Source organism: Sceloporus occidentalis, unplaced genomic scaffold (assembly GCF_023333645.1).
Source record: "Sceloporus occidentalis isolate IW3139 unplaced genomic scaffold, rSceOcc1.0.p SCAF_4, whole genome shotgun sequence".
NCBI classification, from domain to species: Eukaryota; Metazoa; Chordata; class Lepidosauria; order Squamata; family Phrynosomatidae; genus Sceloporus; species Sceloporus occidentalis.
In genome coordinates this window covers 174,110,151-174,127,035 of record NW_028316984.1, presented here as the reverse complement: position 1 = coordinate 174,127,035, position 16,885 = coordinate 174,110,151, and the positions used below count along the sequence as shown (strand labels likewise).

The window sequence follows — 16,885 nt, the reverse complement described above, 5'->3', positions numbered from 1 at the left end:
TCTACAAATCATGGTATGATAATCTAATAATCAGAAGATGCGATCCTTAATTTAGCCTTTCCTCATAGAGACCAACAATCCTATTGGATTCCAAGCCATTGATCTGTTTCTTAGTCCTCCTATTTCTGCTCATGATCTTGATCATCACATTATAGACCTGCAAATCCTGGAACCATTCTTGGATGTATCTGCTTGATCAGTCCTGACCTTAATCACTACATTATACATTATCTCCTAATGTTACACCATTTTCCTTCCCAATGCCATGAATCTTGATCTGAAGCAGGAGTGGGGTTGGTATCTGATGTTATGAGCCCTCTGCTTGCTCCTCTCAGCCCTCTGCTTGTTGCTGTCATCTTCATTAAAACCAAAACAAACAGCTTTTCAGAAGTAGTACTAGATGGTATTCAGGAGAGCGGGATCTCTTCTAACTCAAATGAGAATGATGGACTGGTGTCATGGGAGAATCCACAGATGGGTCTTAAGGCTCTATGACATTGGCTTTTGGGGGCTTGAATTCAGATTATGATCCTCCCTCATAGGAGCTATACAGACTGGTCAAAAGGGCTGGCATCAGGGTGGAGCGGGAGCGTGCTGACCGCCTGCCCCGACTCCACTCCCCAAAGCAGCATCATGCCGCCCGCCCGCCCACCCAGATGACAGGCGGCATCACAATGTTTTTTCGGTGGAGCGTTTAGACACGCTGCAATGAAGAAAGGGGGGGGGACGCCACACAGCGGTGGCAAAGGCATCCTTTTTTCATGTCAAAAAGAAGCAGCATTTTGCAGCTACTTTTTGGTCTGGAAAAACACTGAATCGGGCCGCAGCGTGTGGTTGCTGTGGTTCTGATCTGGTGAGCAAAGAGGCATTGGAGAGCCGCCCTTACCTGCTGTCTGTTTTGCCCCATAGTCCTCCTGCCAAATAGTCATTGGTACACTCATGACATCCTTTCAACAGTTTCCTTCAATCAAGCAGGGGTGATCCCCCCCAAAAATAGGATTTCAAGATGAATTTGGGCTGAGCAGATGAAAAAGTTCAGCCTTTCATGGTATGTTGTATATACTCATGTATAAGAGTAGAAATTTTAGTCACATAATTGACCCAAAAAAACCTGAGTTGACTTTTCCACAAGTCAGTGTAATTACTGTACTTATAACTCTTATTAAAAAGGGAACCATCCCCTGGTGAAAAGCAAGAGTGTAATTTGCCCTGGAAGCACTGAACACCCCCCCCAACTGTCTCATGCATCAGCCTTTAGTGTGAGCACAATTATGTCTGCTGCAGTTTTGTAGGTTTGTTGTCATTGTTTTCCTTTGCTTCATCCTCCTTCCTACATGCCGCTATGTTTTACCCTCAATTTGTCCACAAGTCATATCAAAATTCCTGATTTTGGTCCCAAAACATAACATTGACTTATATATAGTCAAGTATATACAGTACCCTCTTCCCACAAATATAAAGCAGTGTGAATCTGTATCTATAGCATTTAACATTTTTGTTTTTCTTTCATTAAAGCAGGGTTTAATTAAAAATGAATAATAAAAATGAAAGCGAGCTTTCATTGCTATCACACACAGTTTAAAGTGTTTAGCTGCCTGGCTGAAAATAGTATACTCATGAAGTTGTATTAGTGGACCTGTGATTAGCTTCCTTGTCCAATCCCTGTGATTAAAATCACAGTGAATAAAATGATTGAGGTACATCATCTCCAAATGAATTGGATTAAATGAAGTAAATATTCTTATCATACAAGTCAAATGTTATAGTACCTGAGAAGTCATAGACCTATATTATAAGGGCACAGGATATATGTTCTGTTTTTCCAATTTCAGTTAAAAGGTTACACAGTACAGGAGTACCTGAGTTAACAAACCCTCCGACAAAGGGGTTGTTCCCACTTAAGATTTGAAACAATTTAAAATACAACGTTTTTAATAAAATCGATTCAAAATAACACTGTTCTTATCCCGCTATCCGAATCGCTTTGTTCATCGTTCCCATCTGGTTATTTAAATCGAAGTTTTTACCTGCAAGCGTTCCTACTTGGCATGAAATCGGTGTTTAAATAAAGCGATTCTTCTCCTCCATACCTTATTTGGAGCTGTCAATCAATAGTACGTCAGAATGACGTAACGTTAATCCGGAATATTTGGAAGCGATTTATCTTTTGGCATCGTTTCCATTTCATTGACAGCCAGGGAGAATCCATTCAGAGAGCACAGAGATCAATGGGAGAGGCTTCTGGCAAAAAGCGAAGCTCTTTCCAGAGGAACTATGGGATAGGTTTTGGAGGGCAGCATCCTGTCTCCCAAGACAGCCAGGGAGAATCCCTTCAGAGAGCACAGAGATCAATGAAGGAGGCTGCTGGAAAAGCAGGGAGGGAGCACTCTTCCCAAAGATTCTCTTTCCAGGGTTGGAGGAGAAGGCAGATTCCATTTGAGAAATGGAGGGAGAAAGGCTCTATCCCCCCCCCCCCATTGATCAGAGCCCTTCCTTGCCTGGGCGAGATCAGATGCCTCCTCGCGAGGAGCCTTCCCTTCCCTGCCTGGGCGAGATCAGATGCCTCCTCGCGAGGAGCCTTCCCTTCCCTGCCTGGGTGAGATCAGATGCCTCCTCGCGAGGAGCCTTCCCTTCCCTGCCTGGGCGAGATCAGATGCCTCCTCACGAGGAGCTTTCCCTTCCCTGCCTGGGTGAGATCAGATGCCTCCTCGCGAGGAGCCTTCCCTTCCCTGCCTGGGTGAGATCAGATGCCTCCTCGCGAGGAGCCTTCCCTTCCCTGCCTGGGCGAGATCAGATGCCTCCTCGCGAGGAGCTTTCCCTTCCCTGCCTGGGTGAGATCAGATGCCTCCTCGCGAGGAGCCTTCCCTTCCCTGCCTGGGCGAGATCAGATGCCTCCTCGCGAGGAGCCTTCCCTTCCCTGCCTGGGCGAGATCAGTGCCCAAGCGGGCAGGGAATGCCTCTTTGAGAGGAGCCTTCCCTTCCTGCCTCTCCTCCGTTAGAAATGGGCTCTCCCCACACAGAGGGGAGGTTGCAATCCACCGGGGGAAGCCTTGTACTCCTTTGGCAGATGCAGGCGCTTGAGCAGCCGGGACTTCAGGCGCTTAAAGCGCTGAAGAGATTAAGCGCCTGTAAACCATTAAAATAAAAAATAAAAATAATCCTTATCTCTTATTGAAAGACCACAGCGGACAAAGGGGTGAGGGAAGCAAAAATGGCGACAGACAGACGGATGGGGACAGAAAGGGCAACTCCCCCAAGGACAGCCCCATCGCACTCCGCTCCTCCCATTCATCTAATGCGATTTCAAAGGCTGTCGTTCCTATTTAAATGCTCCAGTTCCTAAATCGAATCAATGGAAAAACGTAGGTCAGACCCTAGTGGTTTTTTAACACGCGTTAAATGAGGAAAACTCGAATCAAAATTTTATTCCGCTCTACAATTCGATTTGTAGTGGAGACGATTGCGGGTTGCTCTAGAACCGTTCTAGGTTTAAATCGGATCCTAATAGGAACGCCACTCCTTGGATTCGATTCAGAACGCTGGGTTTCACCTAGTGAGAACAACCCCAAAGACTTTTTACAAAGTCTTTTTATGGCTCCCAGTCATCTTTGTTCTCCTTGTCCTCTGTCTGGCTGGGAGTTTTAGCTACACTGGCACTGAGAGGATAGAGAAGGAGGGCTGGAGGAACACAGACTTTCAGTATCAGGTTGTGGTAGTGTATCTACACTGCAGTAAGCAATGCAATAATGCTTGAGCTGGGAAAGAACAGGATTCTCTCTAACTGAGCCTACTGTAGTTGTGTGTACCTGCTTTGGCTGGAAGGTAAACAACGTCTGTGTCCAGAATCCCTTACTGACTATGTGTGAACAGCAAAACATAGAGAAAAGGAAAAAACAGATAAACCTGCCTGATGGTAAAAAAACAGAATCTGTAAGTTTGGCCATCAAAATGAAAATCATAAGAAAAGTGGGGGCTTGAGAAAGAAAACGTAATCTCTGCATACATTTTGGAAGGTTCAAAATATTTTTGTCTATCGAAGACATACTTGACCTGCTTGTTTCCTTTCATAAATGAACACTGTCAGTCTTGGATAAAATGTTTGCTGAAACATGTTCAACTATGCCACTTTTTTTGTGGTGCAGGAACCAATCCCTATTCTTTCTGTACTATTTCTGACCTGGTGCCAAATTTTCTGTTAAACAATAATCCCAGTAACAACTGCTTTGTTAACTGAGTTATATCTGTTGTCGTGTAAAGTTGTCAAATATGTTTAGTAGTTGTGGTGGTGTATTGGAATTCATCCTCTGATTTTTCTGAAAAAGCTGGGCATGCATTGGCTTAAGAATCATGATGAAAGAGAAATAAATGATCCTTCTGGATTAATTTTAAATTAATCAATATTCTATGTTGCATGTATAGTTTAATGTAGTTGTTGTTCTGCTTTAGGCAGGAATTTTCAGTATGAACGCATGTGAAGAAGGCTTTGCCACAGGTGGCAGAGATGGCTGTGTTCGCCTTTGGGATTTAAATTTTAAACCAATTACTGTGATTGATCTCAGGGAAACAGACCAGGGATATAAAGGTAACCCCCCTATTATTTTAATGATATTATGTTAGGAATTGATTGTTTCAGTTGTGAAAGCTGTGAGAATAAAAACATCCTTCTGCTGTATGTGTTGGGCAGGATACTGTCTGTGTTCAAGCAGGTAGGCCTCAGTGCTTTTTGGGAGGCAACAGGAGAAACGCTGGAATATCCACATCGACATGTAGTTCTGCCAATTACCCTTCATGACTCTACTAATTCTTGAAGGCAGCGGTTCCAGAAATTTTAGTTCAAGACACAAATCTGTTAGGACTCAGTTGCTTTGCGAAGTTCATCAAAGCTCTAATTTTATTTTCATATTCTAGAAGTGAAATATTTAGACATATATTAAACATTGTAAATGTCGCTTAAGTATTGAGTGCATTTGACAGGCAAAATATTATTAGCATTTCCATTGCTTACAGTAATTAGTAGCCTAAAAGATGCTAGTGTACACCCTTCCATCACAGTTCTCCTTCCTTACAGTTCTGGATGTCAGTCTGTGGTATTGTATCTTTAGTTCACTCACTTTAATTAGGTTATCTACTCTTTTCTGGAGATTATGGATGGTATCTCTTAACCAAATGCATTAAATGAAATCTCAGTCTCTCCCCTAAAATGTTAGATTTCTCACATCTTGAATCTCACACATTATGCTCCCAATTTTAAGTATGGGAATCAGATAAATTAAAAACAGTGCTTCAGCAAGCACATTCATGACATTTTGCCTTATTGTCCTTTGGCTGCAAAATCTGGATGTCACAGTAGTTTTTAAGATTGTGATTTTGCTAGATAAGCCAATGTAAGGCACTTTATATATAGGGCAGGGAAATGTCTAATTAACTATCTGTAAGCCTCTCTGACAGCCTTCCTGGCTGAAGAGCAGCGTATAAATGCAGTGTGTGTGTGCATAGTATTAATCTTTTGTTGTTGAAAACTTGCTGTAAACCTTATCTGTATCAGAAGAGATCAAGGTAGCTAGGGAAGACCTGAGATTTACGTACTGTCAGTCATAGGTATCTTTACTCTAAGGGATGTCCCATCAAGCTCAGTTGAGCATTTTCCCATACAACTGCCTACAGTATAATGACCTTTACCCACTTTGCATGGACTCCAAAAGAAAAACAAAGTCAGCAGAAGGTCCTAATGAATACTTCCATTAAGTCATCCAGTTCTAAATGGTTTTTGTTAGACTTGTAAAGGATGCATTTACTGTTTATACCAGTGTCAGCGAGCTTAAAGCTGCTGTTGAAATGGACAGCAAAGGAGAAATATATGATTTATTTGTGTAAAAAGAGCCCCAACCACTGATAGATAGGCTAGACAAGGGGTTAGAACAGTGTGAGCTGGGTACAGACTCTACTCATTTATTATAATATACAGCAGAGAATTTTGCCTTGTATAAAGGGAAGAATGTATCCTGTATTATTTTATTAATGTTTATCTGTCTTTCCAGGAACTTTATTTCTACAGCAACTGCAAGTGTTTCATAGTATTTACTTTTTTGTTCTAAATACATTTGCTTTCCACAGGTCTGTCTGTGAGAAGTGTTTGCTGGCGAGGAGATCACATCCTAGTTGGAACACAAGACAGTGAAATTTTTGAGATTGTGGTGCATGAACGCAATAAGCCTTTTCTCATTATGCAAGGGCACTGTGAAGGGGAGCTTTGGGCCTTGGCAGTTCATCCTACAAAACCATTAGCCATAACTGGAAGTGATGATCGATCAGTCAGGTTAGCTCACATGGATTATCAAAAGATACGTGATGTTATAAATGTACCTTTAAAAGTGATTGGTGATTTTTTACATTTTATTTTTTATATTTGAGTTTATGATATTTTATTAAAGGTATCTTCTGTCTTAGTATTTTATTATTAACTACCATCAAGTCAACTTTGATTTATGGTGACATTATGAATGAGAGACCTCAAAGTCACTATCATCAACAGACATGCTCAGGTCTTGCAGACTCAAGGCTATGGCTTCCTTGTTGGGTCTATCCATATTTTCCTACTGCTTTCTAGCTTATCAAGGAGAATTCAGGCATGATTTACTCTGGGACTCATTTATTTGTCTTTTTAGCAGTCCATGGTATGTATAGAACTCTGCTCCAGCACCACATTTCCTATGAGTTGATTTTCTTCCTATCAGCTTTCTTTACTGCCCAGGTTTCACAACTGCACATAGAAATAGATCAACATTTGTGTAGAGCTAGCTATATTGTATGCAGTACTGAGAGGTGCTCTGAGCCAAAGGTATCAAACTAGTCCGCAACATACTTCAAAGGCATCAGATTCTACCTGATCTTGTAAGCTAAGCATGGTAATTCCTGGTTGGTACTTGAATGGGAGTCTACCAACGGATACCAGATATTATAGACTGTATTTCAGAGGAAGGAACTGGCAAAAGCATGTCTTTAAGAACACTCTATGAAATTCATGGGGTTGCCATAAATCATAAGGTGTGCACACACATAGCTTAAAGCACCAGTGCTTTGTTTATTTTGTTATTTATTTTGTTGCATGGGTGATAACTTTCCTTTTTTTATATACTTAAAACTTTTCTTACAGAATATGGAGCCTCATAGACCATGCATTGATTGCTCGGTGCAATATGGAGGAACCAATTCGTTGTGCAGCTGTTAGCATGGATGGAATTCATCTTGCACTTGGAATGAAGGATGGTTCTTTCACAGTACTTCGAGTTAGGTAGGTTATATGCCACAAACTTCAAAATTCCTTACAGTTGATTTTCTCAATGAATAATAATTGTTCTTTAATCTGTTTTTAATCTGTTTTCTACCTGCATGGCTTCAATACCCAATCTATCCTTCCATTTGGACTAATTTATAATATAGTCAGCCCTCCTTGTCCGTGGATTATCCATCCAGGGATTCCACCATCCACAGCTTGACTTTTTTAAAAAAGAAATCCAAACAGCAAAACTTGATTTTGCCATTATTTTAAAATAAGGGATGCCACTTTACTATACACTTGTATATACAGTCGGCCCTTCTTATACACAGATTTTTTATACACAGATTCAAGCATACATGGTTTGAAAATGTTTAAAAAAAAGTATAAATTTCAAATAGCAAACCTTGATTTTCCATTTTTTTTTATAAGGGACACCATTTTGCTATGTCATATTTAATGGGACTTGAGCATTCACGGATTTTGTTGTACATGGGAGATCTTGGAACCAGACCCCAGCGTATGACAAGGGTCCATTGTAATAGAACTTGAGCATCCCCAGTTTTTTGACAGCAGATTTTTGCAGCCTTTTCAGAAAACTGGATAAATTGTATTCCCCTAATTCCATAGGGGTAAACCTAGTGATTCACTGGTAGTCATACAGGAAATTTCATCCATTCCCACAATTATCCACCCATGTTTCATGACTTGGCTTTGACAGGTTTCCCAGCCTTTTAGTTTTGGAGATGGTTTGGCAACTGCAGAAAAGCTCCCAGAATCAATTTGAATTGACAGTTCCTGGGTCAAGCCTCTTCTGGTCTTTGTTGAGAAGGAGATGATATTGGTTGTGGGGCAGAGGGGTATGCAGTGTTGGTGGGAGAAAAGCACCCTCTGAGGTACTCCAGAGTAGCTTGAGTTTTAAGGTCCTTGGAAGGAAGTCTCATTTAATTCCACCACCACCCTCACAGGTACATCTAGTGGGAATATGAGAAAGGCAGGGACTCCTTGGTGCTTGGCCCCATACAGAGAGGCTGCACTGGTCCTCTCGTTGAAGATCTTCTTATTCTGGCAGGCCTTTCAGGATCTGTCGGGGATTTTTTAATGGTATATTCCTGCATGGCTCAGTGGAGTTCGACTGGATGGCCCTTGTGGTCCTTTCCAACTCTATGATTCTATGATTGATTGTTGTTAACTGCTTTCCAGTCAACCTCAACTCATGCTAACTCCATCAATGGGACACCTCCAAGCCCCCCGTGTCCTCAACTGTTCTGCTGAAGTCCTGCAGGTTCAGGACTGTGGCCTCCTTGATTGAATTTATCTATCTGATATATGGTCTTCCTCTCTTTCTACTGCCCTCCACCTTTCCTAGCTTTATTGTCTTTTCTAGTGAGTCGTGCCTTTTCATGATGTGTCTGAAGTACGACAGCCTTGGTTCCATCATCTTTACTTCCAGGGGGAGTTTAGGCTTGATCTGTTCTAGGATCCATTTCTTTGTTCTTTTGGCTGTCCATGGTAACTTCAGCACTCTTCTCCAGCCCCACATCTCAAATGAGTTGATTTTCTTTCTGTCAGCTTTCTTCACTGTCCATCTCTCACATCCTTACATGGTGATGGGAAATATGCTGGCTTGTACGACACTAACTTTGCTATTCAGTTTTATATCTTTGCACTTTTTCTTATCTAGTTCTTTCATAGCTTCCCTTTTCAATCCTAGGCTGCATCCACACTGCAGAAGTAATTCAGTTTGACACCATTTTTAATTGCCACGGCTCAATCCTGAGAAACTACCATTCTCAGAATTCCATAGAATTGAGCTATGGCAGTTAAAGTGGTGTCAAATCAGATTATTTCTGCAGTGTGGATGCAGCCCTAGTCTTCTGAGTTCCTTACTGAAATCTCTGTTCTGATCAGTGATTGATCCAAGGTATGGGAAATGTTTTAATTGTTCCTGTTTTTTCATTATCTAGATTGGATTTCTGCAACTCCTCCGTGGTCATTATTTTTGTTTTCTTAATGTTCAACAGCAAGCCTGCCTTAGCTTGCTCGTTAGTAATTGTAGTAGTATGGTGTCATCTATATATCTTAGATTGCTGATATTCTTTCATCTGAACTTCATTCTTTCTTCCTCTGTGTCTAATCCTGCTCCGCACTGAATATTTTTTACACACAAGCTGAATAGATAGGGTGATGGAATGCAGCCTTGTCTGACCCCTTTTCTAATTGGGAACCATTCTGATTCTTTGTATTATGTTCTGTTGGTAGCCTCCTGTCCCAAGTACAAGTAATGCATCAGAACAACCAAATGGTACAACCATTTATTTCAGATCAATCCATAATTTTGTGTGATCTATGCAGTTGGCCCTTCTTATCCACACTTTTTTTTATCCACAGATTCAAGCATCCATGGCTTGAACATATTCAAAATAAAGTATAAATTCCAAATAGCAAACCTTATTTTTCCATTTTATATAAGGGACACCATTTTTCTGTGCCATTTTTTCAATGGGACTTGAGCATCCACGGATTTTGTCATCCGCGGGAGTTCCTGGAAGCAAACCCCAGTTGATAATATAAAGCACATGCTGATTTTCTTCTCGAATTTCCTGGTGCATTCCATTATCCAGAATATGTTTACAATGTGTTTCCTCTTTCTTCTCTGGACTAAGCTTACACCTCTGGAATTTCTTGCTCCATATATGGTAGGAGTCTCTGCTACAGAATTTTCAGTACGACTGCTTGCGTGGAAAATTAATGCAGTGATCCTGAGGTGCTTTACCCTTTTGTTACTCCTTCTTTTGGGTTAGGAATGTACATTGATCGTTTCCAAAGTTTTTCATATTTGTTGGCAGATTTTAGTTAGAACTAAAGCCAATTTTATCTCTGTAGATTGTACCAGTTCTAGTAGTATGTCATCTGTTCCTGGTGTTTCTGTAGCATTTTTGTCTGTCATCCATTGTTTCTTTTTCTTTTTGACCACAGTTAGTGGCTTTTTGTATTTCTCTTTCACTATGTCCCTGGTCTCTGATCTTAATTCTTTGGTTTTATGAAGAAAGTGTTTGCAATGAATAGATTGTTTTGTCTTCACAAAACTATCAGTTGCTCTCCTGATTCATTTCTTGATCCTAGTCCAAATCTTCCTACCTTTTTTGATGCTGTTCTGCTTCCTACCATTGTATTCTAATTGCCTATATTTAGCATTATGATCAGGCGTACAATTTAAATTTTTAAAAAATCCACAAGTGAAAAGTGATGTCAGGAGGGGGCCAAATAAGTCCAGTGTTTCCACACATGATAAAGAGGTTAGCCTGGCTACTCTTCTTCTCCCTCAGGCCAGAATAGTGGTGCTGAAATGTGGCAAGAAGGCCTACTACCAGCTGCTGGCTCTCAGGTACAATGAAATTATTTCTGTCTTCTTTTCTCTCTGTGTCCAGAGATGAGCATATTCTTTAAATCTATAGATGCTTCAGATTTAAACTAGACATGTAACTGCAGAAGTTTCGGAGTGAAGATATATCTGTGCTTGAGAGAAATTAAGCTTGACAGGTATATATGTGAAAAACAAGACAAATTGCAATATAATATATAGTGAAATTAAATGTTTTAAACATAGCCTTAAGTACCTAATATTGTTCTTTTATTGTTTACAGAGATATGACAGAGGTTGTTCATATTAAAGATAGGAAAGAAGCTATCCATGAATTAAAATATTCAGCCGATGGAAATTTCCTTGCAGTTGGTTCCAATGATAGTTCTGTTGATATTTATGGTGTTGTTCAGCGGTACAAAAAGGTTGGGGAATGTGTTGGATCCACAAGCTTTATAACGCATATGGACTGGTCACTGGATAGTAAACATTTGCAAACCAATGATGGTAGTGGGAAAAGACTTTTTTACAGGATGCCTGGTGAGACACTATGCTACTATTATAACTATGCATGAAATTATTTTGTAAGCATACTATCATAAGATAGTATATCATTTTTAGAAAACTATAAGAACTGTAAGTCATTCCTTTCCAAACCATTCTTATCAGGCTTGATTAATCACACATAGACATCTTGGGGGTATCATATGTATAAAAATTATACATCCCACAGCAAATCTAACAGCATGTGATAGCAGATATTGTAACAAAGAGACTGAAGTTGGAAACGAGCTAATAAGTATTTAAATTATATGTAAAGAGGTCATGCTTTCATTATTTAAATGTTCTGTTTTGAGCAAGGTAGCTTCCAAAATTGGTGCTAAAGGAGAGCTATATTCATTATCCGGAAAGGGAACTCTATTAAAATTAGAGGGATTTGCCTCTGAATAGAAATGTATGGGTTTTTTTTTCTGCTCAGTATTGTTATTTATTTATTTTTTTTTTCACATTGTCTTTGATTACCTAATTGTTATCTAGGTTCATTCTATTCTTTTTAGCAATTCATGTATAGTGCATCCACGTCCTACGCGAGCGCCTTTTACATGGCTTTCAGCTTATGCTGAAAGTTGCGTGGTGGACAGACATGCCGCACTGCACATCATGCACGAGCCCCATTATTTTTAATAGGGCTCGAGCATATGCACTATTTGCCTTATGCGGAGGGGTCCGGAACAGATCCCCGCATAAGGCAAGGTCGCACTGTATTAGGGAAATCGTTGTCTGTGAAATAGCAATAACAGTTTTGGCAATTTAGTGAAATAGGTTCCTCATAGTGAAATGGCTTTTTCAAAGTTTTCAAAGTGATTAATAGAATAATTGACCTGTTAAATGGAGTGAATAATTAACAAGTTTTTTTTTTTAAATTTAGGTGGGAAAGAAGTGACAAATAAGGAAGAGTTAAAAGGTGTCCAGTGGGCTTCATGGACTTCAATTTCAGGCCTTGAAGTTAATGGAATATGGCCTAAATATTCAGAGATCAGTGATATTAATTCTGTAGATGCAAATTTTATGGGCCAAGTTCTAGTTACAGCTGATGACTATGGAATAGTTAAACTGTTTCGGTATCCTTGTCTAAGAAAAGGTTTGTTTTTATGATGTGCTCTTTGAATATAATTAATAATGACATCTGTAAAACTCAGAATAGTATGGTACAGTTCATGTACTGCATTACTATTTCCATAAAGTAAGAAAGGAGAGTTGGATGAAGATAATTTGACAATCCTGGATCTTTGCCTGGTTGAGATTTCCCTTTGGAAAATGGTAACTGAAAAGAGTTTAAGATATGAACCAAAGTTGGTTGCTTTTGCTAGCCTGTTCTCCTAATTTCACAAAGTAGCAGAATAAAATTTGAATTAATTACACTGATTTGTGAAATATTTTAAATGTCCTCCAAAGTACCAGGCAAGTTTCACTACTGCAGTGGGGCTAACCTATCATCCCCATCCTGCATTTCCTTGTGAGATATAAAAGACCCTTGAGAACAGTCTTTGACAAATGCACAAGCAGCTATAGCTGATGAGTGTAGGAATGTTGACAGAAATTGAGACTCATGCCTTGAGTAAGCAGACACCTTTTTGATTATGTAGATCTGTGTTTTAAAATTGTGAAATAAGTTTGAGAAATAATGAGCTGATTATATTTACAGGGGCAAAATTTAAAAAATACCTTGGTCATTCAGCACATGTGACAAATGTCAGATGGTCACATGACTATCAGTGGGTAATTTCTATTGGTGGAGCAGACCATTCTGTTTTCCAATGGAAGTTTGTTCCTGAAAGGAAGCTAAAGGATGCTCTTCACATAGCACCACAGGGTAAGTGAGCAATACACAATTTAATATACAGTAGTTAGAAAACATTGCTGGTAAATACATAGTTTCTGATAATAGTTGAACTGGATAATCCTATTTAAAAATTGTCTCAGGTTTTGCTCCTCTTTCTCCATTTCTTATTTGTTAACTTAGACATCTAACCATGGCATGGCCAATCTAATCATGACAATAAAAGCCAAATAACAAATGAGATAAAAACTGGTGTGGCATTAAAACAGTCAGGAACTGCCATTTTTAAAGACCATATAAGAAAGTTTAATTTATTTTGTCCTGCCAATAAAGCTGTGGAATCTGTCCCATTCCTTCTAATCAATCAAAATATTCAAATTCCTTTAGCATTTGGTGTGCTTTCATATCACATTAGTCAATTTAATTATTTAATTTAGTTTAGTAAGCAAACATTAGTAGGATGTTTTTGTGTGACACCCTTGGATGCACTCAAACTTTACAAGATGAGAAAAAATATGAATGGGATGATAGATATTTGAAGTTCTGTGATAATTTTTTGTGACAACTATCTCCTTATGCTAAAGTTTAGAATATTTGGACAACTAATTAAAGCATGTTCATGAGAAAGTTGATGATAAAATTGTCTTTTGTTTACTGTATGTTGTATTTCATAAATTAATTCTGAAGTTTGAATAGATTGCAGATTTTATGACTTTGATCTTTATCTAACTTTACATATGTATATTTAGAGGGCAGCCATGAAACAATTACTAATGAAAGTCAACGAAGAAAGTGCAATGTCAGGCCTACTGCTGAACAAAAATAGTGACCACAGAGGATTTACATACCATGTATACTCGACAATAAGTTGAGAAATTTATGCCTCAGAACAGGCTCCAGAATCATGGGTAGATAAGATAGATACAGGGCAATAAGTTAATACTGCTTATAAATTTCCTGAAAGAAGTGCCCACCTTCCTCTGTAACCAGGAATCTTGTTACAACTCCCCGTTTGAGTCCCTGGCGTGCTCTCCCAACTCCCCCCCCCCTCTGTGTGTGTGTGTGTGTGTGAAAGAGAGAGAGAGAGAGTTATCCCTCAGCCTTCCCTTGCAGCCAGAGCTAACAAGCAGTTGCTGAGTCAAGGGAAAGAGAGAGAGTATACCCAGGCTTGGACCCCATTTGGCAAGCCATTAGTCTGGAAATCCTGAGGGTGAAGGGCAGAGAAAAAGAGAGAGGTCTGTCCCTCCTTTTGAAAGCCACGAGCCTGGAAATCCAGGGGTTACGCGCAGAGAAAGAGGCCTGTCCCCCCCTTTTGCAAGCCATGAGCCTGAAAATCCTAGGGTGAGAGGTCTGGCCCCTTTTTGTGAGCCATGAGCCTGGAAATCCTGGGGTTATGTGCAGAGAAAGAGAAAGAGGTCTCTCTCCCCTTTTGCAAGCCATGAGCATTGGGAATCCTGGGGTTATGTGCAGAGAAAGAGAGGCCTGTCCCCCTTTTGCAAGCAATGAGCCTTGGGAATTGTGGGGTTATGCGCAGAGAAAGAGACAGAGGTCTGTCTGCCCTTTTGCAAGCCATGAGCCTTAGGAATCCTGCCCTTTAGTCAAAAACTGACTTCAAAAAAACTGAATCGACTTTTCCATGGGTCAGTGTAAGTAGTGTACTTTAATTCTTATTTTAAAAGAGGAACCATCCTCTGGTGAAAGATAACAGGACAGTTTGTTCTGGAAGTACTGACTCCCTCTACTCTCTCATTCATCCAGCCTTTTGGGTGAACACAAACAGTTATGCCTGATGGAATTTTGTAAGTTCTTTGGTATTATTTCCCTTTGTTTCATCCTTTAGATCCGTTGTTACATGTCCCAAAGTTTTAACCTCAACTTATCCTTGAGGCATATTAAAATCCACAATTTTGACTCCAAAATCTGTCCTCAACTTATGCATGAGGTTGACTTATAATTGAGTATATGTGGTAGGGCTGGGCTGTTGAGTGTTTCTGGTTGCATTACACATTTATCTGTGAATGCATCTCAGTGAAACAGATTATATTACTGAGTAGATGTATAGATAATCAGTTTTTTAAAAATGTTATTAAATTCTACTGTTTCAATATCTATTTTGATTTGGGTTATTTATTTTTTTAATCACAGAAAGCCTAGTTGATTCCAATAGTGAAGAATCAGATTCTGATCAATCTGATGTTCCAGAGCTGGACTCTGAAATCGAACAAGAGACGCAAATCACATACCGTCGACAGGTATTGTCATATGCCATTAAAATATAAGTATAGTCCTGAAACCCTTGCCTCAGAATACCAAGGTATGTTTAAAATGATACCACGTCACCCTCAAACTATATAAAAACTCTATGAGTTGACAAAACAGGAGCCATAAGATCATCTATTTATGTAATTTCAGTTTATTTATACAGAGGAAATTTACACTTACTTTATAGTTATTTTTAAGGCAATTTACACAGATTGAGATTATTACAATATAACCAGGGGGCTCTGCCGCCCTGTCAGGTTCAGAATTTTTGTGATTGGTCTCACCAGTTAATGAATATCTTTGGCATTGATTTCATAGTTCCTGAATCATATAGTACAGTTGGCCTTCCATAACCACAGATTCTTTATCTATGGTTTCAAACATACATGGTTTGAAAATATATATTTTTTAAAATTCCAAAAAAGCAAACCTTGATTTTGCCATTTTAAATAAGGGATACCATTTTACTATGCCATTGCCTTTAATGGAACATGAACATCTATGTATTTTAATATTTATGGGGGGTCCTGGAACCAAACTTCAATGGATACCAAGAGACCGTTATATCTTAATTTTAGCTTACATGGAAAATTTTGGTTTAGTTAGGAAATTGATTTTGCTGATCCCCGTCTCTCTGTCCTTGTGAAACAGTAGAGAAGCATCAGCAGAACTGTACATGATATCAGTGTTGGTTGATCTTCCAGGTGGATTTTATTCAGCTTCCCTTATATAAATCCCAGGTCAGTGAAAAGCTTGCCCATGAGTCTTGATGTGCTCAGAGTACTTATAGTAACATTCAGCCCTAAAACCCGTATTTTCCCCAGTAGAGTAAACCCAGTAAATCATAGGGGATTTGGTTAACTGACTATTATATAAGTTCCATTGATTCAAAGGGCTTCTATACTTGGGAAAAGTCATTAAATCTAGACTGCAATTTACTCATAATTCTTTGTTTCATACTAAAAATAACTGTATTGCAATCCCTGTTGATTTTTATTGCTAATATGTCCATTATAAAAACTTAAGAAATTTGCCCGTAAACTTCTATTCCTCAGAGAGATTTGCTTTTCAGATATGCACAATTACAGAGAACCTGTATATTCTCTGCTAAGGTTTACAAAGAAGATCTACCTCAGCTTAAAGAGCAGTGTAAAGAAAAACGAAAAACTGCAGCCTCAAAAAGAAGAGAACGGACTCCAATCAATAGTATAAGGTTGCACTTTGTCCATGGGTATGTGGATCAGTATTTTTGCCAAAATGAAAAATGTTTTCCTCTACTTGGATTTGAGTATGCTAAAATAAAGCTAACCATATTAACTTTAACTCTAGAGATCCTTAATTATCATATATACCCATCTAAAAGTTGAAAAAATTATGTCAAAAAAGTGACCCCAGAATCTTGGGTCGAGTTATATACAGGTCAGTATGGTAATACTGCTCACAAAGAAGTACCACCGAACACCCCATTCTCCTTATGTAAACTGCTGCTGCTCAGCCGAGAAGTTTGTGTGAGTGTTTCTGCCTTCCCAGGGAGTAGAGAATAATAATAATATAATTATAAAATTTTATTTCTCTCCCGTCTCTCCAATAAGATCGAGGCAGCTTACAATTATAATAAAATTCATACAATATAAATAAATCG

General features: G+C 39.2%; 1 protein-coding gene across 2 annotated transcripts in view; it reads left to right on the top strand.

Moving 5' to 3' along the window:
- The window catches only part of LOC149315027 (echinoderm microtubule-associated protein-like 5), a 139,124-nt gene that overhangs the window by 42,311 nt on the left and 79,928 nt on the right, over positions 1-16,885 (top strand). For both annotated transcript variants that reach the window (XM_089522366.1, XM_089522365.1), the window contains exons 6-13: positions 4,447-4,582; positions 6,115-6,316; positions 7,154-7,291; positions 10,924-11,180; positions 12,070-12,282; positions 12,847-13,014; positions 15,127-15,233; positions 16,356-16,474. In XM_089522366.1, the coding sequence (XP_089378492.1) occupies positions 4,447-4,582; positions 6,115-6,316; positions 7,154-7,291; positions 10,924-11,180; positions 12,070-12,282; positions 12,847-13,014; positions 15,127-15,233; positions 16,356-16,474 (1,340 nt within the window). The remainder of the gene's footprint in view (positions 1-4,446; positions 4,583-6,114; positions 6,317-7,153; positions 7,292-10,923; positions 11,181-12,069; positions 12,283-12,846; positions 13,015-15,126; positions 15,234-16,355; positions 16,475-16,885) is intronic.